Source organism: Thalassophryne amazonica, chromosome 10, assembly GCF_902500255.1.
Source record: "Thalassophryne amazonica chromosome 10, fThaAma1.1, whole genome shotgun sequence".
NCBI classification, from domain to species: Eukaryota; Metazoa; Chordata; class Actinopteri; order Batrachoidiformes; family Batrachoididae; genus Thalassophryne; species Thalassophryne amazonica.
The window spans coordinates 71269731-71289203 of NC_047112.1; the positions used below are offsets into that span (position 1 = coordinate 71269731).

Genomic DNA, 19473 nt, shown 5'->3' on the forward strand with positions numbered 1-19473 from the left:
ACACTTTTCTAGTTTCACATGAACAAACCAAAACCCAATTATGAAAAATTCCCTGGCCTCTGAAATCTTCTCCTGCAAGGCACACATTTGCTCCGAGATGTTGTCCAATTTGCATCTGAGTTCAAGGGTTAACGCAGTCTGAGAATGCATCACCTTGCCCCATTCATTAATCATGACGGACAAGCGAGGGGTCGTGGTTTTGGCAGCAGCCGTCAGGGCAACACATAAGCCAATAAGTACCAGCCCTCCTACTATGAATCCAAATATGAATAAATCCTCGATGTCCTCCACAGAGAAAGGCAGAAAGCATGCAACCCGCCAAGTCTCCCAGGTGTCAAGAACATAGCCCGCAGGGCAAGTTCCATCCGGGCACGCAGGGTCCCCCAGCCCTGATCTTCTTGTAAAAAAAATGGTGTCAATAGCATTCAGAGACCAGCTGATCAATTCCACGATTAATCCAATATAGTTTGAAGAATTTACAACCTGGTGAAGTAGGGACTTTGAAGGTTGGAGCAGAGACAGAGGAGAGAGGAGGAGATGCGACTGCCCTCGTCGGAGTCCCAAGCTGTTTTCTGCGATTAGAAGCGAAACTTCCTGGCGTCAAGCTACCCAGTCCAGTCGAAGAGTCAAGCTTCTCTACTATGGAATCCACCTGGACAACTGAGAGCCTTCACAGAAACTTTTTATTCTTACTGCAAATTACTGACACAATTTGACACATTTTTGGAAAATTTTGAAGCCTTTAAAATACCTGTTTCAAACACTGTTCCAGAGACCTATGGAAAGGAAGGCGTCACAATACAAACTGAAATGTGCAAAAGAATTGGAAAGTAAAATCAGAATTTAAAAAAGAATGTTTGTTTGGGGATTGTGCCAAAACATTTCATCAGTACTGAAATGGGGAACACGAAACACTTCTTGGAAATGTTCTGAAACCTCTGGAATAACTTTCAAAACATGCATCTGCGTGAAGAGGAAGACATCAAAATACAAACCAAAATACACAACAAAAAGGAAAAGAAAAAGCAGAATGAAAGAATAGAACGTGTGGCTGGGTAATGAAATAAACCTTTGTTTGTCACGACACACCACAGTTAGCTAACTTGAGGTGCTGCTTTGAAACATGCTTATTTAAAAAAAAAAATTCAAAATGCGTTTTTACCTTTTACTGTGACCTTGTGCTCTCCAGTATTGGGGTGAGTGAAAATCTCCACATGGATGGACACCTCTCCCACAGCGTCGTCCACCCCAGAGCCTGCCCAGACAGACCACGACATTAATGACCTCAAATCTGGCAACATGGAGCCTTTTACTGATCTTGGATGAACACAAACAACCACCAAGCCGTCTATTTTAAGGTCTCCTCCATTTCAATTTTGCAAGCTACAAATTGAAATGGATTTGACCACAAACATGTGGCCAAATAGGAAAATGGAAACCATTTCTTTTGTTTTGGAATAACACTGCAGGACTTAAAATGAGATGCAGCGAACCGCTTGTGGTCTGGAAGTGGGCGATCACATGAACAAGCTGCTATGAGTGGGACTGCAGGGATGATTATCTGTTATGCAACATAATCATGATGTCTGTAACATCTGCTGTAAAGGTCACATGTTTTCCTTCATGTTGACATTCTACAGCATTTGCACACCGACCCTGAGCACCAGACTTTGCACAAATTGAGCAATTATAGGGCAGTAATTTGTGCTCGGTGGGGATAGTAATTTATGCCCACTCATAGATGCATGGTGTCTGTCTACTAAGATGCAGGTGGTTAGTAAGAGGTAGAGAAGGTCAGCGTGGTTCCACTGATCGGGTCAGATCATGCTCATACGGATCTGTGCAGGAGGACATACCCATTCCATAGTAAAGTCTTTTACCCGAGCACAGTAAAAGGAGGGACAAGAATGGGGGAGGAGAAGATGGAGAGAGCAAATACAGCTTTATGAGGTACTTTGGTGAACAAATGGAATCGTTAATATGTAGCTTCATCACTAATGCTGTGAAGTTTGCAGCATTTAAAGAGGCCATACTGTACATAATTTCAGCAAGTTGATATAGGTCACTAGGTGATGAGTCAACATGGTCATCACGTGTGCTGCCACTGGCTACGCCCTTTATTCTTTTTGTTTACAGCATGTCAAGCAAACATTGTAACATTATAACTGTAATAATGCATGCTCCCTCAAACAAAAGCAATCAGTAGTACAGGCAGCACGTGGGACATTAATATGCAATACTGTGACATCGCCCCTTGTTTTTTTATTTTTTAAGCTACGATGTGGAGGATGTAGTGCCATCTAATGGTGAGGCTGCAAAGTGCATTATGTCATCACTGGTCATGATTTTGCTTCCCTTCATGTTTTTGGTTCTTCAGTGATGAGGATTTTTTTTCGCTCCCTTGCCTTCTGTAGTAAGAGCTATAATATGTATGATCGTCCAGTTCACAAAATCACAAAATGAGGGTTCTCATTCTTGTTAGGCTGCACTAGCAATCAGTAAACACTATATACCACTGTTTCCTCTTTGTTTTTGTTCAGTCTTCCAGTTGAGCTGCAAAAAACATGAAAGGTGGTGTAAGTATGTCCCTTTTAGGATACTGTATCAACATGGCAATAAATGTGGTGGGTTCAATGGGGAGGCCTGCTTTCATACGAAGGACTCGTTCTAGTAAGACCCTTCGGCTGCTTCCTTGTTTTGCACTCTGAGTCACCACAGCAGATCAGAGGTGGATCTGCATGTTGATTTGGCACAAATTTTACGTTGAATGTCCTTCCTGACACAACTCCACATGACATGGAGAAATGTGGCAGTGATGGGGTTTGAACCAGGAACCTTCCGCACTGAAACCAAGTGCATTAACCACTTGACCACCACCATGAAAACACATTTATTTGTTGTTGCAGGTAATTATGGACTCATGAATAGATGGTTATAAATGATATGTTCAATTTCATTCAATACTGCTAGATAAATAAACAAACAAACAAACAAATAAATTTTAATGATGCATACACCACAAAACTGAACAGGAGTCTTTCCAACATACTACAGAAAATGTGACCATTTTCTGAAAACATGAGGTTTCATGCCCCCACACTCATCAACTCAACTCAACCCATTTGTCAAAGTATGGGGCAACGGGGCAACCTGAGCATCACTAGTTGTAAGGATGCATTTGCCCCCTGCTGACAGCAGTCAGGAGTACAGGTAGCATGAAGTACTGTGACACTCTGCCTACCTTAATGGTCAGACATGACCCGTCTTCACCTGCTGACCTAGTTTAGCTTGCTAAAACGGTGCATAATATGTCCCCTTTTCCCCATCATATTTCATTATGCATAACTAGTAATACATATACTTGAAGTAAATGAGTCAAAACTGTGCTGATTTGGTACATGTTGCAGCCCAAAACAGCTCAGCTTGGGGTTGTGATCCAAACCCACATGATCCAATCTTGGTCTGTGTTTTTGGCGGAAGAAAGCGGTGTCACCCATCAGCTGTTTTGTGTTGGTGGACGTAGTTGAAGATGGATGTATCCTTCCCTGGGGTCTCTGTGTGGTTTGGTGCTAAATGTGAACAAGTGATGGAGAGCCACATCCAACTCCAGAAAGATATGGTGACAGATGGACATTGATTTTTTTCAAAGATTTAATTAGTGTTGTTGCTCTGTCAGTAGTATCTTTGTGGTGGTGACGGGCAGCCTGTGCGTGTGTGTTTTTCCTCCAGCCGCCCACCAAACAAGGTGTCTGGGGGCGTGAGACAGCTCGGTGTTCCTGGCATGTAGCTCTCCAGGGAGCACGATGGGATTGTTGGTCTGACTGCCAGCAAGACCAAAAGAGAGCAGCAGTCGTCCATCTGGCCTGCTCCGCTCCTTAAAGAACATCCAGAAATGATCAGAAAATAACTTTACTGGCTCGAAAGACGAGACAATGCTGACAAACTGGTGACTTTTCCTCTTCAATAAACACAGCGATCATTAAAAGTACATATTTTATGAAGGGAGAATAGACAGAAATGGCCCTGGAGTTATTTTAAGTGCATATTATGCAGCTCATAGTCGGTTCAATCAATATTTAAGAATGACAGGCGTCATTAATACTACTTTGTTCATCTGCATGCGTGTGGTGTGAAGAACAATCCTGTAAATTCTGCACAGCAGAAAGTTTTTTTTTTTTCAAATTGTGCTGAGGGCATTGTGCAGCTGGGAGACACTCAAGGACTCACTGCTGTTTTCTGTCTCTGCCTGCTGAGGGACCTTTTTTGCAGAAAACAACACAATTTCCTCTGTAACAGAATAATCTTAGGTCCCATAAAGTTTGGACAGAAAGTGAAATGCAAATTAAAGCAGAAATCACCAACCTGTCAAATCACTTATACCCAGATTTCAAAACTAACAATTTGGAGATAATGTCTTAAATTTTATCATGTCATCCTCATATTTTGTAGAAGGAAGCTGATTCCATAAGGGATGCTGGCAACACATTTCAGAAAGCAGCAAAAGCATTTTCCTCAGCTTTGGAAAAGCCAGGGCCCTGCATTTTATAGCCTGTAAAATGCAGTCAGTAAATGGATCATCCACACAGCAGAGAAAATGACTGACTGCAAACTGCCATCCCTACAGGACCTGTACACCTCCAGGGCCCTGCATTTTACAGCCTGTAAAATGCAGTCAGTAAATGAATCATCCACACAGCAGAGAAGGTGCTAGACTGCAAACTGCCATCCCTACAGGACCTGTAAACCTCCAGGGCCCTGCATTTTACAGCCTGTAAAATGCAGTCAGTAAATGGATCATCCACACAGCAGAGAAAGTGATCAACTGCAAACTGCCATCCCTATAGGACCTGTAAATCTCCAGGGCATTTTACGAGGTCTGTCCATAAAGTATCGTACCTTTTTATGTTTTTCAAAAACTATATGGATTTCATTCATATGTTTTCACGTCAGACATGCTTGAACCCTTGTGCGCATGCGTGAGTTTTTCCACGCCTGTCGGTGACATCATTCGCCTGTGAGCACGCCTTGTGGAAGGAGTGGTCCCGCCCCCTCGTCGGATTTTCATTGTCTGGAAATGGTGGAATGAAAAGGACTTTTTTTCCATCAGAATTTTTTCAGAAGCTGTTAGAGACTGGCACCTGGAAACCATTCGAAAAATTTATCTGGCTTTCAGTGAAAATTTTACGGGCTTCACAGAGAATAAGGACTTTAACTACAGGTTTAAGGACCCCTTTAAAGACGGTCGGTGCGCCGCGCTCCGAGCTGCAACGACGCGGCACAAACCACTGGATCATTTCTAAGCTGATGGCTCTGTGGATACGAGACCGTCGTGTGCTCTTTCTCTGGTTATCACAAGACCTGGACATCAGCCATTTTCCGGCAGATTTCACTTTTAACAAGAGATTTTGTCATGGAAAGCCGCGCGGAGGCTTCGCGCGTCACGACCGATTCGTTGATGAAGCGAGACAAAGGAACACCTCCATTTCGGAGTGTTAGAGGACAAGTTGGGACATGTCCAGCTCTCCACAAGTTCTTTTATACTCACTCGACTGGTAAGCACTGAAAGCTGAGATAGACATGTCCCAACTTGTCCTCTAACACTCCGAAACGGAGGTGTTCCTTTGTCTCGCTTCATCAGTGAATCGGTCGTGACGCGCGAAGCCTCCGCGCGGCTTTCCATGACAAAATCTCTTGTTAAAAGTGAAATCTGCCGGAAAATGGCTGATGTCCAGGTCTTGTGATAACCAGAGAAAGAGCACACGACGGTTTCGTATCCACAGAGCCATCAGCTTAGAAATGATCCAGTGGTTTGTGCCGCGACGTCGCAGCTCGCAGCGCGGCGCACCGACCGTCCTTTAAAGGGGTCCTTAAACCTGTAGTTAAAGTCCTTATTCTCTGTGAAGCCCGTAAAATTTTCACTGAAAGCCAGATAAATTTTTCGAATGGTTTCCAGGTGCCAGTCTCTAACAGCTTCTGAAAAAATTCTGATGGAAAAAAAGTCCTTTTCATTCCGCCATTTCCAGACAATGAAAATCCGACGAGGGGGCGGGACCACTCCTTCCACAAGGCGTGCTCACAGGCGAATGACGTCACTGACAGGCGTGGAAAAACTCACACATGCGCACGAGGGTTCAAGCATGTCTGACGTGAAAACATATGAATCAAATCCATATAGTTTTTGAAAAAAATAAAAAGGTACGATACTTTATGGACAGACCTCGTATAGCCTGTAAAATGCAGTCAGTAAATGGATATAAGAATGTGTCCATTGTCAGTTTATTATCACGATAACTCAAAAATAACTCATAACTCAGCAGATTCAAAGAACATGTAATGAGGACAAACATATTAAAATTTGGTAAACTTTGAAGCTTCATCAATCCATAAAGCAATACTGTTTTCATTATATAAAATATGCCACCTGCTGAACTGGTGATGGATTAGCAGCAGGCGTGGTTGTCAGTGAGAGAGACAGACCATTTGTGAACAGAAATTCTGTGTTTTGCAGTTGTGAATCTCATGTCTGGCGGTCCGTGACTCACGTGAGAGGTCGGTTTGAGCAGAGTTCTAGTGTCAGGAGCTCAGCACTCAAAGTGTAAACACATCTTGTGAAGTATGAACAATAAGACAACAACGGGGCACAGCAAAAGTCCATCACAAGTCCTCCAGATAACCCTCTCAACTTGGGAGCGTGTATAATCATCATAATCACCCGTGAACTCGCTAAATTAATGCCATCCACATCCTCACTTTACCATTGTTTACATGCACTGTGAGACAGTGGAACTCTGCTGGTACCGTGGCACATTCTGGGAAGCGCAGGCGAACTCCAGGGGCATTATGAGAGACGCCGAAACACCAAATGAGCAGAAAGGTAAGCACCCATTTTCTGATTGCTTCACAGCGACTGTTGCAGACACACAACAGACAGGAACTAACATATGATTTTAGGGTTTACAAATGGTTTTAACCTTTAAACTCACGATGCCAAAAAAAAAAAAAATGTTAGTGGACTGAAGGTTATTAGAACTACATTCATCGGAAGCTAATTGGACTGGTGATGGTTTTCAAAGTTAGCTGAAAAGCTAATCCACTAATGAAAAAGTTAGCTTTGTTAATTAGCAGTTAGCAGCTTAGTGGAACTGTGCCCACCACTATATATATCCCCCCCCCCCCCCACACACACACATTTTAAAATAATCACATATTTTAGGATTGTGACAAAACCGAAAATCTGCGACAATTTAATGTATTCATGTTTCATGATATTTCATGGCCCACCTGCAGTACCTACACAGCCCACCAGGGGACTATGGGTCATACTTTGGGAATCAATGTTCTAAAAGGTTGCAATGTTGTAAGTCAAAACATCCTATAATGTGTTTGTTGTTGCTAAAACAGCCAGTCATGTTTAAATTTGCATTTCACAAACTTCCACAGTTTTGGGATTGAGCATTAGCCTTTTGCAAGATCTTCTTTTTTCCTTTTATCTTCTGACAACACCACAAAGAGAGCAGTGGTGCAACTTAGCTATACTTAGCCATAAAAATGGTTCATTTTGTAATAAAAGCATGTAATTTGGCACACATATTCTAAATCAACTAATGTTTATTTTCAGATATGGAGCCATCACGGAGCTGACCTCTAATGAGCTACAGGGGTCAATAAAGAATTACACAGGGGTCAAAATGTAAAAAAATGCTCCAGTCATGTTGAAATCTACACCACATTATTTGTCTGATTGTAAAGATTCCAAAAAGGCATAGTTTGGACTATCTACGACTGAATGTTCTAGGGTTATGGGGTAAAAACAGCAAACATGGTGATAAAGATCAGTTTCAGTTTGTACAGGGGTCAAAAATTAAAGTTTCTCCAATTTTGGTAAAAAAAAAAGATGCAAATTACTCGTTGAGTTAATAGCATTTTTAAAAGAAATAGTTTGCGCCATCTGTCATGCTTAGTTATCATGTTACAGGGTAACATATGTCACATGTCATAGAATCCAATGTACATTGACCTTGTTTGACCTTTACTTTGGAGATCAAACATTCAACACAGTCAAACTATTCCATTTATTAATCCTTTAATTTCAATCAGTAATTTGCATCACTTTTTACCAAAATTGGAGCAACTTTAACTTTTGACCCCTGTACAAACTGAAACTGATCTTTGTCACCATTTTTGCTGTTTTTAACCCCATAACTCCATTCTGGAGTTCAATTATAGATAGTCCAAACTATACCTTTTTGGACTCGTTATGATAAGACAAATAATGTGGTATAGTTTTCAACATGACTGGAGCATTTTTAAATTTTGACCGCTGTGTAATTTTTTTATTGACCCCTGTAGCTCATTAGAGGTCAGCTCCAGGATGACTCCATATTTGAAAATAAACATTAGTTAATTTAGAATATGTGTGCCAATTCCATACTTTGATCACAAAATGGACAATTGTTTTGCTATGCCGCCCCACTAGAGAGGTTGTCCATATAAAGAGGACAACAAATAAAGAGCAACACTGAAGCGATGACGAAAAGTGCGCGGCTGAACTGGGTGTGAACACGGTAATGTGACACGCATCCAAACTGACAGAAACACGATCACCTGACCTGGAGGAGTGTCTCTGATTAGCTCGGTCTGCGGCTTACTGTGGACTGATGATGTGTCAACCAGCGTCCCCGTCACTGCTGCAGGGGGAGGAGCCAGCTGTGCACTTTAAACACAGTGGGTGGGGCCCAACTGTGCTCAGAAAGGACTCCCTTGCCGCAACACAGACAACGCAAACTGTGGGCTAACAACCTTCAGGGATGTCTGACTCTGTCACATCACTCGCCCACGTGCACACGTGCTCCCTCTGGCTGCTCTCTGTGACATCATGCTGACAACGCATTTCTGTTCTCTGGCCACATCATGCTTCAGCATCTGCTCATACATACGGCATGTATGTATGACGGGCAGCAGCGGGCACGGCTCATGCATGAATGCATAAAGTCTATGCTGTAATCACGCTTCTGGTCATGTGTGTGCATTAGAAGAGATGAGCAGGCAGGCGGGGGGGGGGGGTGTTAGGATGCACATGGGGGAGGTGGAGGGAGTTGAGTTTTGGTCTGGAGGTTTTCTTTCCCACTGCCTCAGGCGGTGTGTCCCACTGCCACATACCCTTGTTTGGGTACACATCCTCACCAGTGGTGAACCTCATCCCCTTCCCGCTGAACACTGGCCCACAGAGGGGGCACACGGAGGGAGCAGACACAGAAAGGAGAGAAGTTTGCAGATGTTAAGAGAAGCGAAAAACAGATTTAAGTAACATCCACCTGGTTATGTGCTCCAACACTTTTCCTCTGTACGTTCTGCTGCATCTATATATGAATATCTAAATGCCATCGGTGTGTGTGTGTGTGTGTGTGTGTTTGGCTTCAATCACAGAGGAACTGGGGAGAGCTGACATTTGCTGTTTGGTATGTTTATGTATTTTAGGTCAAGGATGAACGCCGCAAAAACAGAACATTGACAGGACTAATATTTTTGGAGGAACTACGGATATTATCTAACAACACTGAGCAATCAACAATGGTAATTACATTCTGGAGTCACATGCTATTCCAGCAGGGGGGCGATAAATCATCTATATATTACAAGCAAAGCGGCGTCTGTGTGTGTGCGCATGTGTGTGATTTTATTAAGTTCAATGTAAGTACATAATATTACTGTAAATATGTTAAAAACAGTTGTACATGGATGACAGGAGAAAGTGAAAACACTTATTTCCATTGTGGTTCATTTAAAAATCAAATGACAAAATAGAAATAAAAATAAAGTCATACTACTAATAATAGTGTGTATATGATAACAAGAACCTAAACAATTTTTAAATACATTAGGACAGTAAATTAACATGAAAAAATTACATATTAACAGGAAATAAAAGGGTTGAGTTCCTTTTCTAAAAATTGTTGAGGTCTAAGGTTCTAAAAACATTCTGGACTCACACACCATTCCAACTCATTATACAAGCTTTGCGCAGTTTATTAACACCCCTGATAAACGTCAGCTACCTATTTCATAAACACGATCCAGTCTAGACCGCGTGGATCCACACGGGTGACACGCTTGTCCTCCTATAATTTTGGAAACATATGTGTGTTTGTTTGTTCCAAAACTCCTCTATGGTGCTTGGGCCAGTTTCCACCAAACATCCTGTGTGCAGCGTGCAAGTTCACCCCACAGCTGCTTTTAAAGGAGTTTGTTTTGGCAAAGCTTAAGGTTACTGGTGTCAAAGGTCATGTTTATGATTTTCAATCCAGTATCCACAACATTTGGGACACATATCAGTTCTGGAATTTCCCAGACAACATCAAAGGTCAACTACTGGGCTCACTAATAAAAATCTAAGTTTTTCTCTCCAGTCTGCTTTGAATTTGGTACACATATGTGGGATGGACTCTGTGATGTCAAATTTGCTCAAGGTCAGTCACTGGCTCAAGGTCATGACAGTGTGCCTCTCTGTTTGTTGGTCTGCTCCTCCCAGGTACTTTTTCTGATTTCTACCAAACATGGTAGGTCAGTGAAGACTGCCCCTACGATTACTGTTCAAAAATTCATTTGGGCAAAGAGCAAAGTCAAGGACTATGATTTTAAACTCGATTTGGACCAAATGTGGAACACACTTAGGTGGATTACAGAACTGCCCAGGAGGTTGAGCCAGAGGTCAATCATTTGAGTGAAAATAAGCATCACTTGGGTAAAATGTCAGATTGCCGTTAGTGTTTAGACGCCTATTTAGCTACTCGTGCTCTAAATGGTTGTCTTTTCAAAAGACATTTCTGGCATTGGTGTGTCGAGAAAGTGTGCCAGCGTTGGCGCTTCCACACACACGTGATGATTGTTATGATAGTTGGGACAGAGGGCTCAGCAACAGAAGAACCAAAGAAAAGAGGGCTGGTATTTATTTCTTCATTTCACAAAGCTGTCACATCACATCTGTGCGTTTCCCCAAGGCTCGCTACCAGGAAACTCAACGCTGCAGAGAAAATAGTCTGCATTTTCCTCGCAATTCATGTGAGATATTTTCAGGATATGGAGGTTTTAGAGACATAGAATGGCATGGTTCAAAATAACGCAACAAAATTGCTACTTTACAACTCAGGTGACAATCACAGCTCACCGAAGAGACAAAAGAGTGACAGAGAGTCGGCACGTCTTTGCTTTACCCTGTGCATTCTGAGACTGGACGAAGGTTTTAATGAGCTTGTCCGTCGCCTGCGTGTAGAGGGACAGGGCATAGTGGAGAGACAGGAGATCGGGACTTTTCTCCAGGAAAGTCTTCTTCAGACCCACACCACCTGCATGGAAATATTGCTGCAACGCAGAAGGACAGACAAATGAGGAAACACTCATTAAATAAGGTCCTACTGCAAAATCATCTCGAAAAAGGAAGCCAAGCCAAAATACAGTGGAGTAATACTTGGGAAACAAAGTGTTTTCCTTGCAAGTGATCAGTTTTTGGAGTGTAGAGAGGACTCTGTTCAGAATGCTGAGGATCTTGACAGCAGTTCATTTAAGTTCAAGGAATGTTTTCCTGCTGCTATTATGGGCCCCTTTAATCAGTCTAACAAACTATTTTAATCACTGCATGGAACGTAGTATTTAAAACAATCCACATTTATGGAGTAATTTACAATTGAGTCCACTAGGGCTGGGAAATTGACAAAATTTCAATTACAGTTACAAATTTGGCTTCCAATGAATACACAAACAAGAGCAATCAGAGCGATAACATACATCCAAAGATGCAACTCTTCCAGTCATCTTACAATGACCGGAGCTCTCAGCCAGGAGGTTGTGTCATCAGATGGTTACCAACAATCATTGAGTGTTTCGACCCTTACCCATAACACTCTCCTGTTGGCGGGTCAGCAGTGGTGGCCAGCCACTACTCACTTCCTCCCGGCTGCCAGCTCAACTCCTCCCTCCTATTCCAAATCCAACAGGATGCTCTCTCTGTTACCTCTCCGAGTCTTCTCACTGCCTTACCCCTTTCTGCTCCTCTTAGTCCAACCGCTGCCAACAGTTCCCAAACTGACTGGGCTGGGAATCGCCTGCATCCCACCTCAACAGGGTACAACTACGTCTGCCAGCCTTTGTCCCTGCAATCCTGCACCAGCTCTCTATTAACGTTCAGATTTCCTTTCATATGCCTCTTCACACCCCTCCTCCCATGGCACAGTAAGCTCCACCAGGATGATTTTCTTTCCTGTAACAGAGTAAAGGACTGCATCTGGTCTCAAGGTTGTGTGGACAAAATCCGGAAACTGAAGTCTTTTCTTTAAGTCTACCCTAAGCTCCCATGCTTGGGCAGACTGCAATAAGCTGGAGCTGGACATACTAGGCCCTAATAGCTTTGACCCCTCCTTAACAAAGGCTATAGCCGGGGCCGTCTTCCCCTTGTATTGACGTTTCCTTGTTCTCTCCTGCTCCAAAATGTCAGCAAGGACTGTCAACACTTTGTCGTGGCGCCATCTATACATGCCCTGGGTGAGAGCTGTGCGACACCCTGACAGAATGTGAGCCATTGTTCCTTTCTACCCACAGAGCTTACATAATGGGTCATCTCTCAACCCCCACCTATGGAGATTGACAGGGGACGGAAGAGTGTCGTAAACGGACCTCAGCATAAAGGAGATTCGGTATGGCTCCAGCCTCCAGAGCTCATTTAATGACACTTTCCACTTAGGGAGATCCCACTGCGTCCAAGCGCCTTGGGAACCAAGCTCAACTGCTTTTGCTTTCCTTCGCTCCTCTTCCAGGTCCCTTACTTCTGCCTGGATCATGGCTCTTTTTTCCGCTGGATTGGCTTTCCCCCAAGTTTGAAAGTGGGACATTCCCAAACCCTGTCGTCCAATGCAAGGTGCTCCAACGATATCTTTGAACATCTGATTTCCTTCCTCTAAGGCCAGAGAGGCAGAGGCCTCCCACTTACATCCTAACTTTTTTTTTATTCCTGCTTCTCTGACCTTGTTGTCTCTGAATTCTTTGTAAATCATGGCCACTCTATGTTTGGCTACTTGAAACTCCTCTACCAGAGAAGAAAGGGGTAATTGCAATTGCCCTGACCTGATGTACAGCCCCACTGATGTAAAGCTTGGTGGAATACCTTACCACTTTCTTAGACGGGAGTTGATCTTCCGCTCAACCCCTTTTACAGCAGTTAGTGGGGCGTCATACACCGTCAGGTACCACATCAGTCTGGGGGGCAGGCCATGTTGATATAGCCATGCTTTAAATTTCCCTGGTAGTCCACATGCATATATTTTCTCCAGCCACAACTGTGCTTGCTTCTTAGTGGTATGGACATTGTTATGATCCTTTAATGACTGATCATACCATTTCCCAAGATACTTGATGGGGTTATCTTTGATGGTAGGAATAGTCTCCCCTTGAATGGCCAGACTGTATTTGAAGGTGATATTACCCTTTCTGATAATCAAGCTCCTGGATTTCTGTGGCTTGAATGTCATTTTGGCCCATGCTGCCATCTCTTCAAGGTTTACTAAGATCCACCGAGCCTGGACATGGGAGGATGTAGTGATTGTAAGGTTATCCATGTAACCTCTGATAGCTGGTTGGCGAATCCCAGAATCCATTATTGGGCCTCTGGTTTCCTTTTTTCCCTGCCTTGATGATGAGGTTCATGCCCATGACAAACAGGATTGGAGAGACCATGCACCCTGTGACAATCCTTCATCCAAGGTGCTACCACTGAGTGATGTAGTGCTTTGTTTTAAAGCAAAGTTTGAGTCTCCCCAGGTAGGTGTTAACCATTACACTAATATGCTCTGGGATACGGTAATGTTTGAGAGCGGTCCGGATTAGATCATGGAGGATAGTCCCAAAGGCATTAGTCAGGTCCAGCCAGACCACTTTTAGATCTCTTTTCTTTGTCCTGGCCTCATGTATCAACTGACTGAGGACTCCAGTGTGTTCCAGGCACCCTGGAAAGCCTGGGATTCCTCCCTTTTGGATAGAGGTGTCAACATATCCATTAATGATCAAATATGAGGACAATCTCTTTGCCACCACAGAGAAGAAGATTTTACATTCAGTGTTGAGTAAAGAGATGGTTCTGAATTGGCCTATACTTGCTGAATCTTCCTCTTTAGGAACAAAGCAACCTTCTGCCTTCTGTCAGCTAGATAGAACAGAGCCTTTCTTACAGACCCTCCTGAGCAATTTCTAGAGGCACTGAAGAAGCTTTGGACACCTTTTGTACACCCCATAGGATATTCCGCTGGGGCCAGGGGCCGAGGCAGATCTTGCTTTTTTAACCACCTCCTGGACTTCCTTCCAGGTTGGTTCAATGGTACTGAATGCAATGGTAGGAGGGTCAGCCACTCCCACTTCTGGACTGTCATTTTTGACTTCCAATTTGGCTTCCAATGAATACACAAACAAGAGCAATCAGAGATTTCTGACGTCGGCCAATCCGGATCTGGATCACCTCCAAAATTTAATGGAGTCTTCCATGGCCTAATATCTATCTGTGGTACAAATCTGGTGAGAATCCGTGAAGTACTTTTGAAGTAATCCTTCAAGGCCTAAAAAAGGGAAAATCTTGATGCAGAATCACCTTCCAGATCCAGGTCACCTCCAAAATTTAACGGAGTCTTCCCCGGCCTAATAGCTATCTGTGGTGAGAATTTAATCAAAATCTGTGCAGTAGTTTTGATGTAATCCAGCTAACAGATGGACAGACAAATAAATAAATAAATAAATTCCGATGATTTTATTACGTTTGCCGAGGATGTAATAAAATCATCAGCATTTATGTAAAATATTTATTCTATTTATTATAATTATTGGAATTTATTGATTATATTATATTTAAATAATTGAGATAAAAAAAAATTCCATTCCCTTTTTTTGCAGTGATGCCCTCCTTTTACCATGTGTGACAAATCCAAGCAGCAACCACTGGTGTGTGTATGTGTGTGTGTGTGTGTGTGTGTGTGTCAGGTGCAGACAGTTTCTGCCAGACTTGAGGGTAGCTGCTAGCTGCTGTATTGTGTTTATGCTTGCATTTGAATGACACTGTTATTGCTAAAAGCTTGTGTGAGAATGTAAACTTTGCCATCTTAGCTGGCAGTCTTCTCTAATTCAAGGTTGGCCTCGGCCTTCTGTGTTGGAAACGGTGGGGTGAGTTATGACTGGAAAGCGTTGCTAGGTAACCCCTCCCCATGTGATCCAGGCTGGATATATTCTGAGGTTTGGTTAATGTGCTCCAGTGATGACACTAGAGCACATTATTTGAATAAAGACTTCAAATTGAAGCAAGATATTTTTAATGTTTTGACACACGTGAAAGTGAAATGTGCTAAACTGGGAGTGTTTGGCCTGGAACTGCCCAGCTACAAAGACGAGTATTCATCCAGGTTGAAACTACATTCATGCACAGCGCAGCAACCATGGTGATGACTCGTGTGAGCTGGGGCATTGTCCTGATGAAATAAGATTCCCTACAAGAGATTTCATTTGAATTTGATAACCTCGTGTAGCTGTCTCAGCCCGTTGGAACAGAGATTTTGATTCATGTTTTGGCACTTTGGAAAGTACACACAATGCACTATGCATTCCAAAAGAACTAAGGCCATCAATTTCTCAACAGGCAAAACGCCCTGGACCTTATTTGTAAGGCGTTAGGGGGTGTGTCCACTGGCTGGATTGCTTCTTTACCTCTGGCTCAAAGTGAGTGACCTGACTTAGCAAATTTTCTATAAATTTACTAGGATGTGCTTTAAAACACTGCAAATTCTCTCTTGATGTGATGAGCCTGGTGGACTTTTGGTCACTGAAGTTTAGTAGTAAATCCTATAAGCCCTGGGGGGGAGGGGGGGGGGGGGCTGAGGCTTATTCCCAAATTCCATAGCTTCAAGTAGATGTGAAGTTAAGAGTCGACTTTAGTGGTGTTGGAATTGTATCGTTACATTCTTCCAGGCATGATTATGGGAAATATATTGTCATATTTACAATGTTTAGGCCCCCCAGAACTGTTGGGCATTTTTGGGTGAGGAAGCGCCTATAGGCATAGAAGCCCATTGTATTGACTGAGTAGCGTGAGGCGAATGAATGTCTATGACTCCAGTCCATTGCAGGTTACTTCCCCAGCCAAGGCTGATACCCATTACAGATGGTTGGGTGAAAACAATGCAGATTAAGGGTTTTGTCCAAGGGCACAGACAGGTAGCATGAGTGGGATTCAAACCTAGATCTACATATTCACAGACCAGCTATTATCCACTGACCTATTGGGTACCGTAGTCTTGTTTAAGGGTGGGCACTAAATGGGTGAAATGAAAGAGGATAATTCTACTTCCGGGGACAGCTCTTGTGTTGCGGTTTGTTTATGACCCGGAGCTCTAACATGTCAAGGTGTGCAGGCTAACGACCTCTCCCATTCGCCTCATCTTCCCTTCTCTACTGGGAACTGGTAGAAAACTGGACTTTTCATGACTGCTTCTGTGACTGCAGCCAAAAACAAAACAGTACACCATTTTTCCGTTAGAAGTGATGTGGTGTTTGTGCAGTTTGTCCCCGGAAGTGGTCAAATCCCACGATATCACGCAGGAGTTCAAATGAGACTACGGTTACGTATTTGCTCTACGGGGCCAAGTCTTGATTATGGGTGGTCAGACCAACCCCTCCCACCATGGTTCAGCTTCTCCGCCTGTGCACAATAAAATGCTGGTATGTTTGAGTTTGTACCTTGATGGTGTCCAGGGCCAACTCAATCACAGCACACTGTTTAGGTGACAGCGCTTTGGCCTCCTCACGAACCATGTGCTCCTGAAGACAACAACAGGAGGACCACAAAACAAAACCATCAGTGAATTCCTGGTTTCAAAGCAGTGAAAGTCCCGGGACAGAGCATATTGGTGTGGAATTCATGGTGTACCTTGAGCTTGGACAGCTGCCCCAGCTCTTTGGCAGCATTAAAGATGAGTTGAGTGCCCTGGAAGAGAAAGAAAGACAGGCAGAAAAAAGGAGGAGAGAGAAGAACATTATTATTGTTATCGTGACAGAGGAGCAAAGGGTTTAGTGTCACACAGATGACAGCGACACGTCTGACGCAGACATTCAGAAACAGTCAGTCTAAGCCTCTTCAAAGATGTCCAACTACTTTTTCCTCCAAGTGCCATTATCAGACTTATCTCTACTTTATCCTTTCCAAAATATTACACTCCAGCGCACAAATCCACACACACACACACAAGTAGGTTGCAAATGTGCAGCGTTGATAAGTAGGTGCCGGATTTACAGGAAACCCACCTTATTGCAGTACTGTGCTCAGAGAAACTATCAAAGTGCTGCAAACTGTAGCTCCAAATCCCTCTTTAGATATAAAAACTTCTGTTTTGTTTAATGGCTTATGTGGTTGAAGCTTAGTGACGGAACAGGAGTCCTATGAACATCAGGAATTAAACTAAACATGCAAGTGAGTCTCAGAGCAAAGGAAATTCACAAGAGAAAAATTACAATGCAAAATATTTACACATTTTTTTTGAAGGTGTGTGACCTCATTAATGATACATTTTGAATTCAGGAAATGCTGGAAGGCCTCAGTAATGTTCTCCACTGCTGACGCCATCTCACTTAGCAAGAAACGTTTGTGCCAATTAGCATGAATTATTAATCCCATTTCTGAATATTTGGTCATATTTTGCACCTTCTGCTTTAAAGATGTGGGTGGTTTCAGGTTTAACATGTGGCAGCAACAACTAGAGCAGACAAAAGGACAATATTTAGCAGCAGAACTGGCAGCCGCTGTCAACACTGTGTGTGTGTGTGTGTGTGTGTGTGTGTGTGTGTGTGTGTGTGTGTGTGTGTGTGTGTGTGTGTGTGTGTGTGTGTGTGTGTGTGTGTGTGAGTGAGAGAGATAGAGAGAGAGATCATGTCCTTTGATAAATCTTTGCTTTTGCTTTACAATATCTCACGTTGCCACCAGAAACATATTTTGCTCAGATCGCCTCAGCCTGTCTTTAAAGCTGCTCTTACACCTGGCTAAGTTTGACACGGTAACAGACTGACCTACAACTGTGTGCACCTCCGCTGATTTCTCCAACTAGCTCTTGCCTGTTCCTCCAAGCAGGAACACCGCTCACAAAAAGTCTGGAATAGTCTTTTCTTTGTCCTCACGAGCCCGATGGATTCCTTCCTTGGCTACTTTGCTCTTGGGTCACAATGGCCCGGGCCAGTCTCAGCACAAGTTGATGTAGCTTTGAGTGAACTTTGAGTACATGTCTTGGAGTAATGCCCTGCAGCACACCAATCTCTCAACAGGACTTTAGAAAACTCATGGCTGAACTCAGCCATGTGTAAGAGCTGCTTAACTACTATTGTATGTATCATGTGTTCACAAGATATCTTAAGCAGGATTCAGTGCATCCAGAAAGTATTCACAGCGCTTCACTTTTTCCACATTTTTCCCCATGTTACAGCCCTATTCCAAAATTAATGAAATTAATTTTTTTCCTCAAAATTCTACACACAATACCCCATAATGATAATGTGAAAAAGTTTTGCCATGAAGCTCAAAACTGAGCTATGGCGCATCCTGTTTCCACTGATCATCCTTGAGATGTTTCTACAGCTTACGTGGAGTCCATCTGGGGTAAATTCAGTTGATTGGACATGATTTGGAAAGACACACACCTGTCTACATATAAGGTCCCACAGTTGACAGTCAGAGCACAAACCAAGCATGAAGTCAAAGGAATTGTCTGTAGACTTCCAAGACAGGATTGTCTGGAGGCACAAATCTGGGGAAGGGTACAGAAACATTTCTGCTGCTGTGAAGGTCCCAATGAGCACAGTGGCCTCCATCATCCGTAAATGGAAGAAGTTCAGATCCCCAGGACTCTTCCTAGAGCTGGCCACCTGTCTAAACTGAATGATTGAGGGAGAAGGACCTTAGGGAGGTGACCAAGAACCCGATGGTCACTCTGTCAGAGCGCCAGCATTCCTCTGTGGAGAGAGGAAAACCTTCCAGAAGGACAACCATCTCTGCAGCAATCAAACAATCAGGCCTGCATGTTAGAGTGGCCAGACAGAAGCCACTCCTTTGTAAAAGGCACATGGCAGCCCACCTGGAGTTTGCCAAAAGGCACCTGAAGGACTCTCAGACCAGGAGAAACAAAAATCTCTGGTCTGATGAGACAAAGATTGAACTGTATGGCATCATGTTTGGAGGAAACCAGGCACCATCCCTACAGTGAAGCATGGTGGTGGCAGCATCATGCTGTGGGGATGTTTTTCAGCAGCAGGAACTGAGAGACTAGTCAGGATTAAGGGAAAGATGAACGCAGCAATGTATAGAGACATCCTGGATGAAAACCTGCTCCAGAGCGCTGCTGACCTCAGACTGGGGCGACAGTTCATCTTTCAGCAGGACAATGACCCTAAGCACACAGCCAAGATATC

General features: G+C 43.4%; 1 protein-coding gene across 1 annotated transcript in view; it reads right to left on the reverse strand.

Annotated features, from left to right (window-relative positions):
* The window catches only part of unc13a (unc-13 homolog A (C. elegans)), a 181271-nt gene that overhangs the window by 4321 nt on the left and 157477 nt on the right, over positions 1-19473 (reverse strand). The window contains 4 exon segments of the mRNA XM_034180245.1: positions 1163-1255; positions 11211-11358; positions 16759-16839; positions 16949-17005. Coding sequence (XP_034036136.1) covers positions 1163-1255; positions 11211-11358; positions 16759-16839; positions 16949-17005 — 379 coding nt within the window.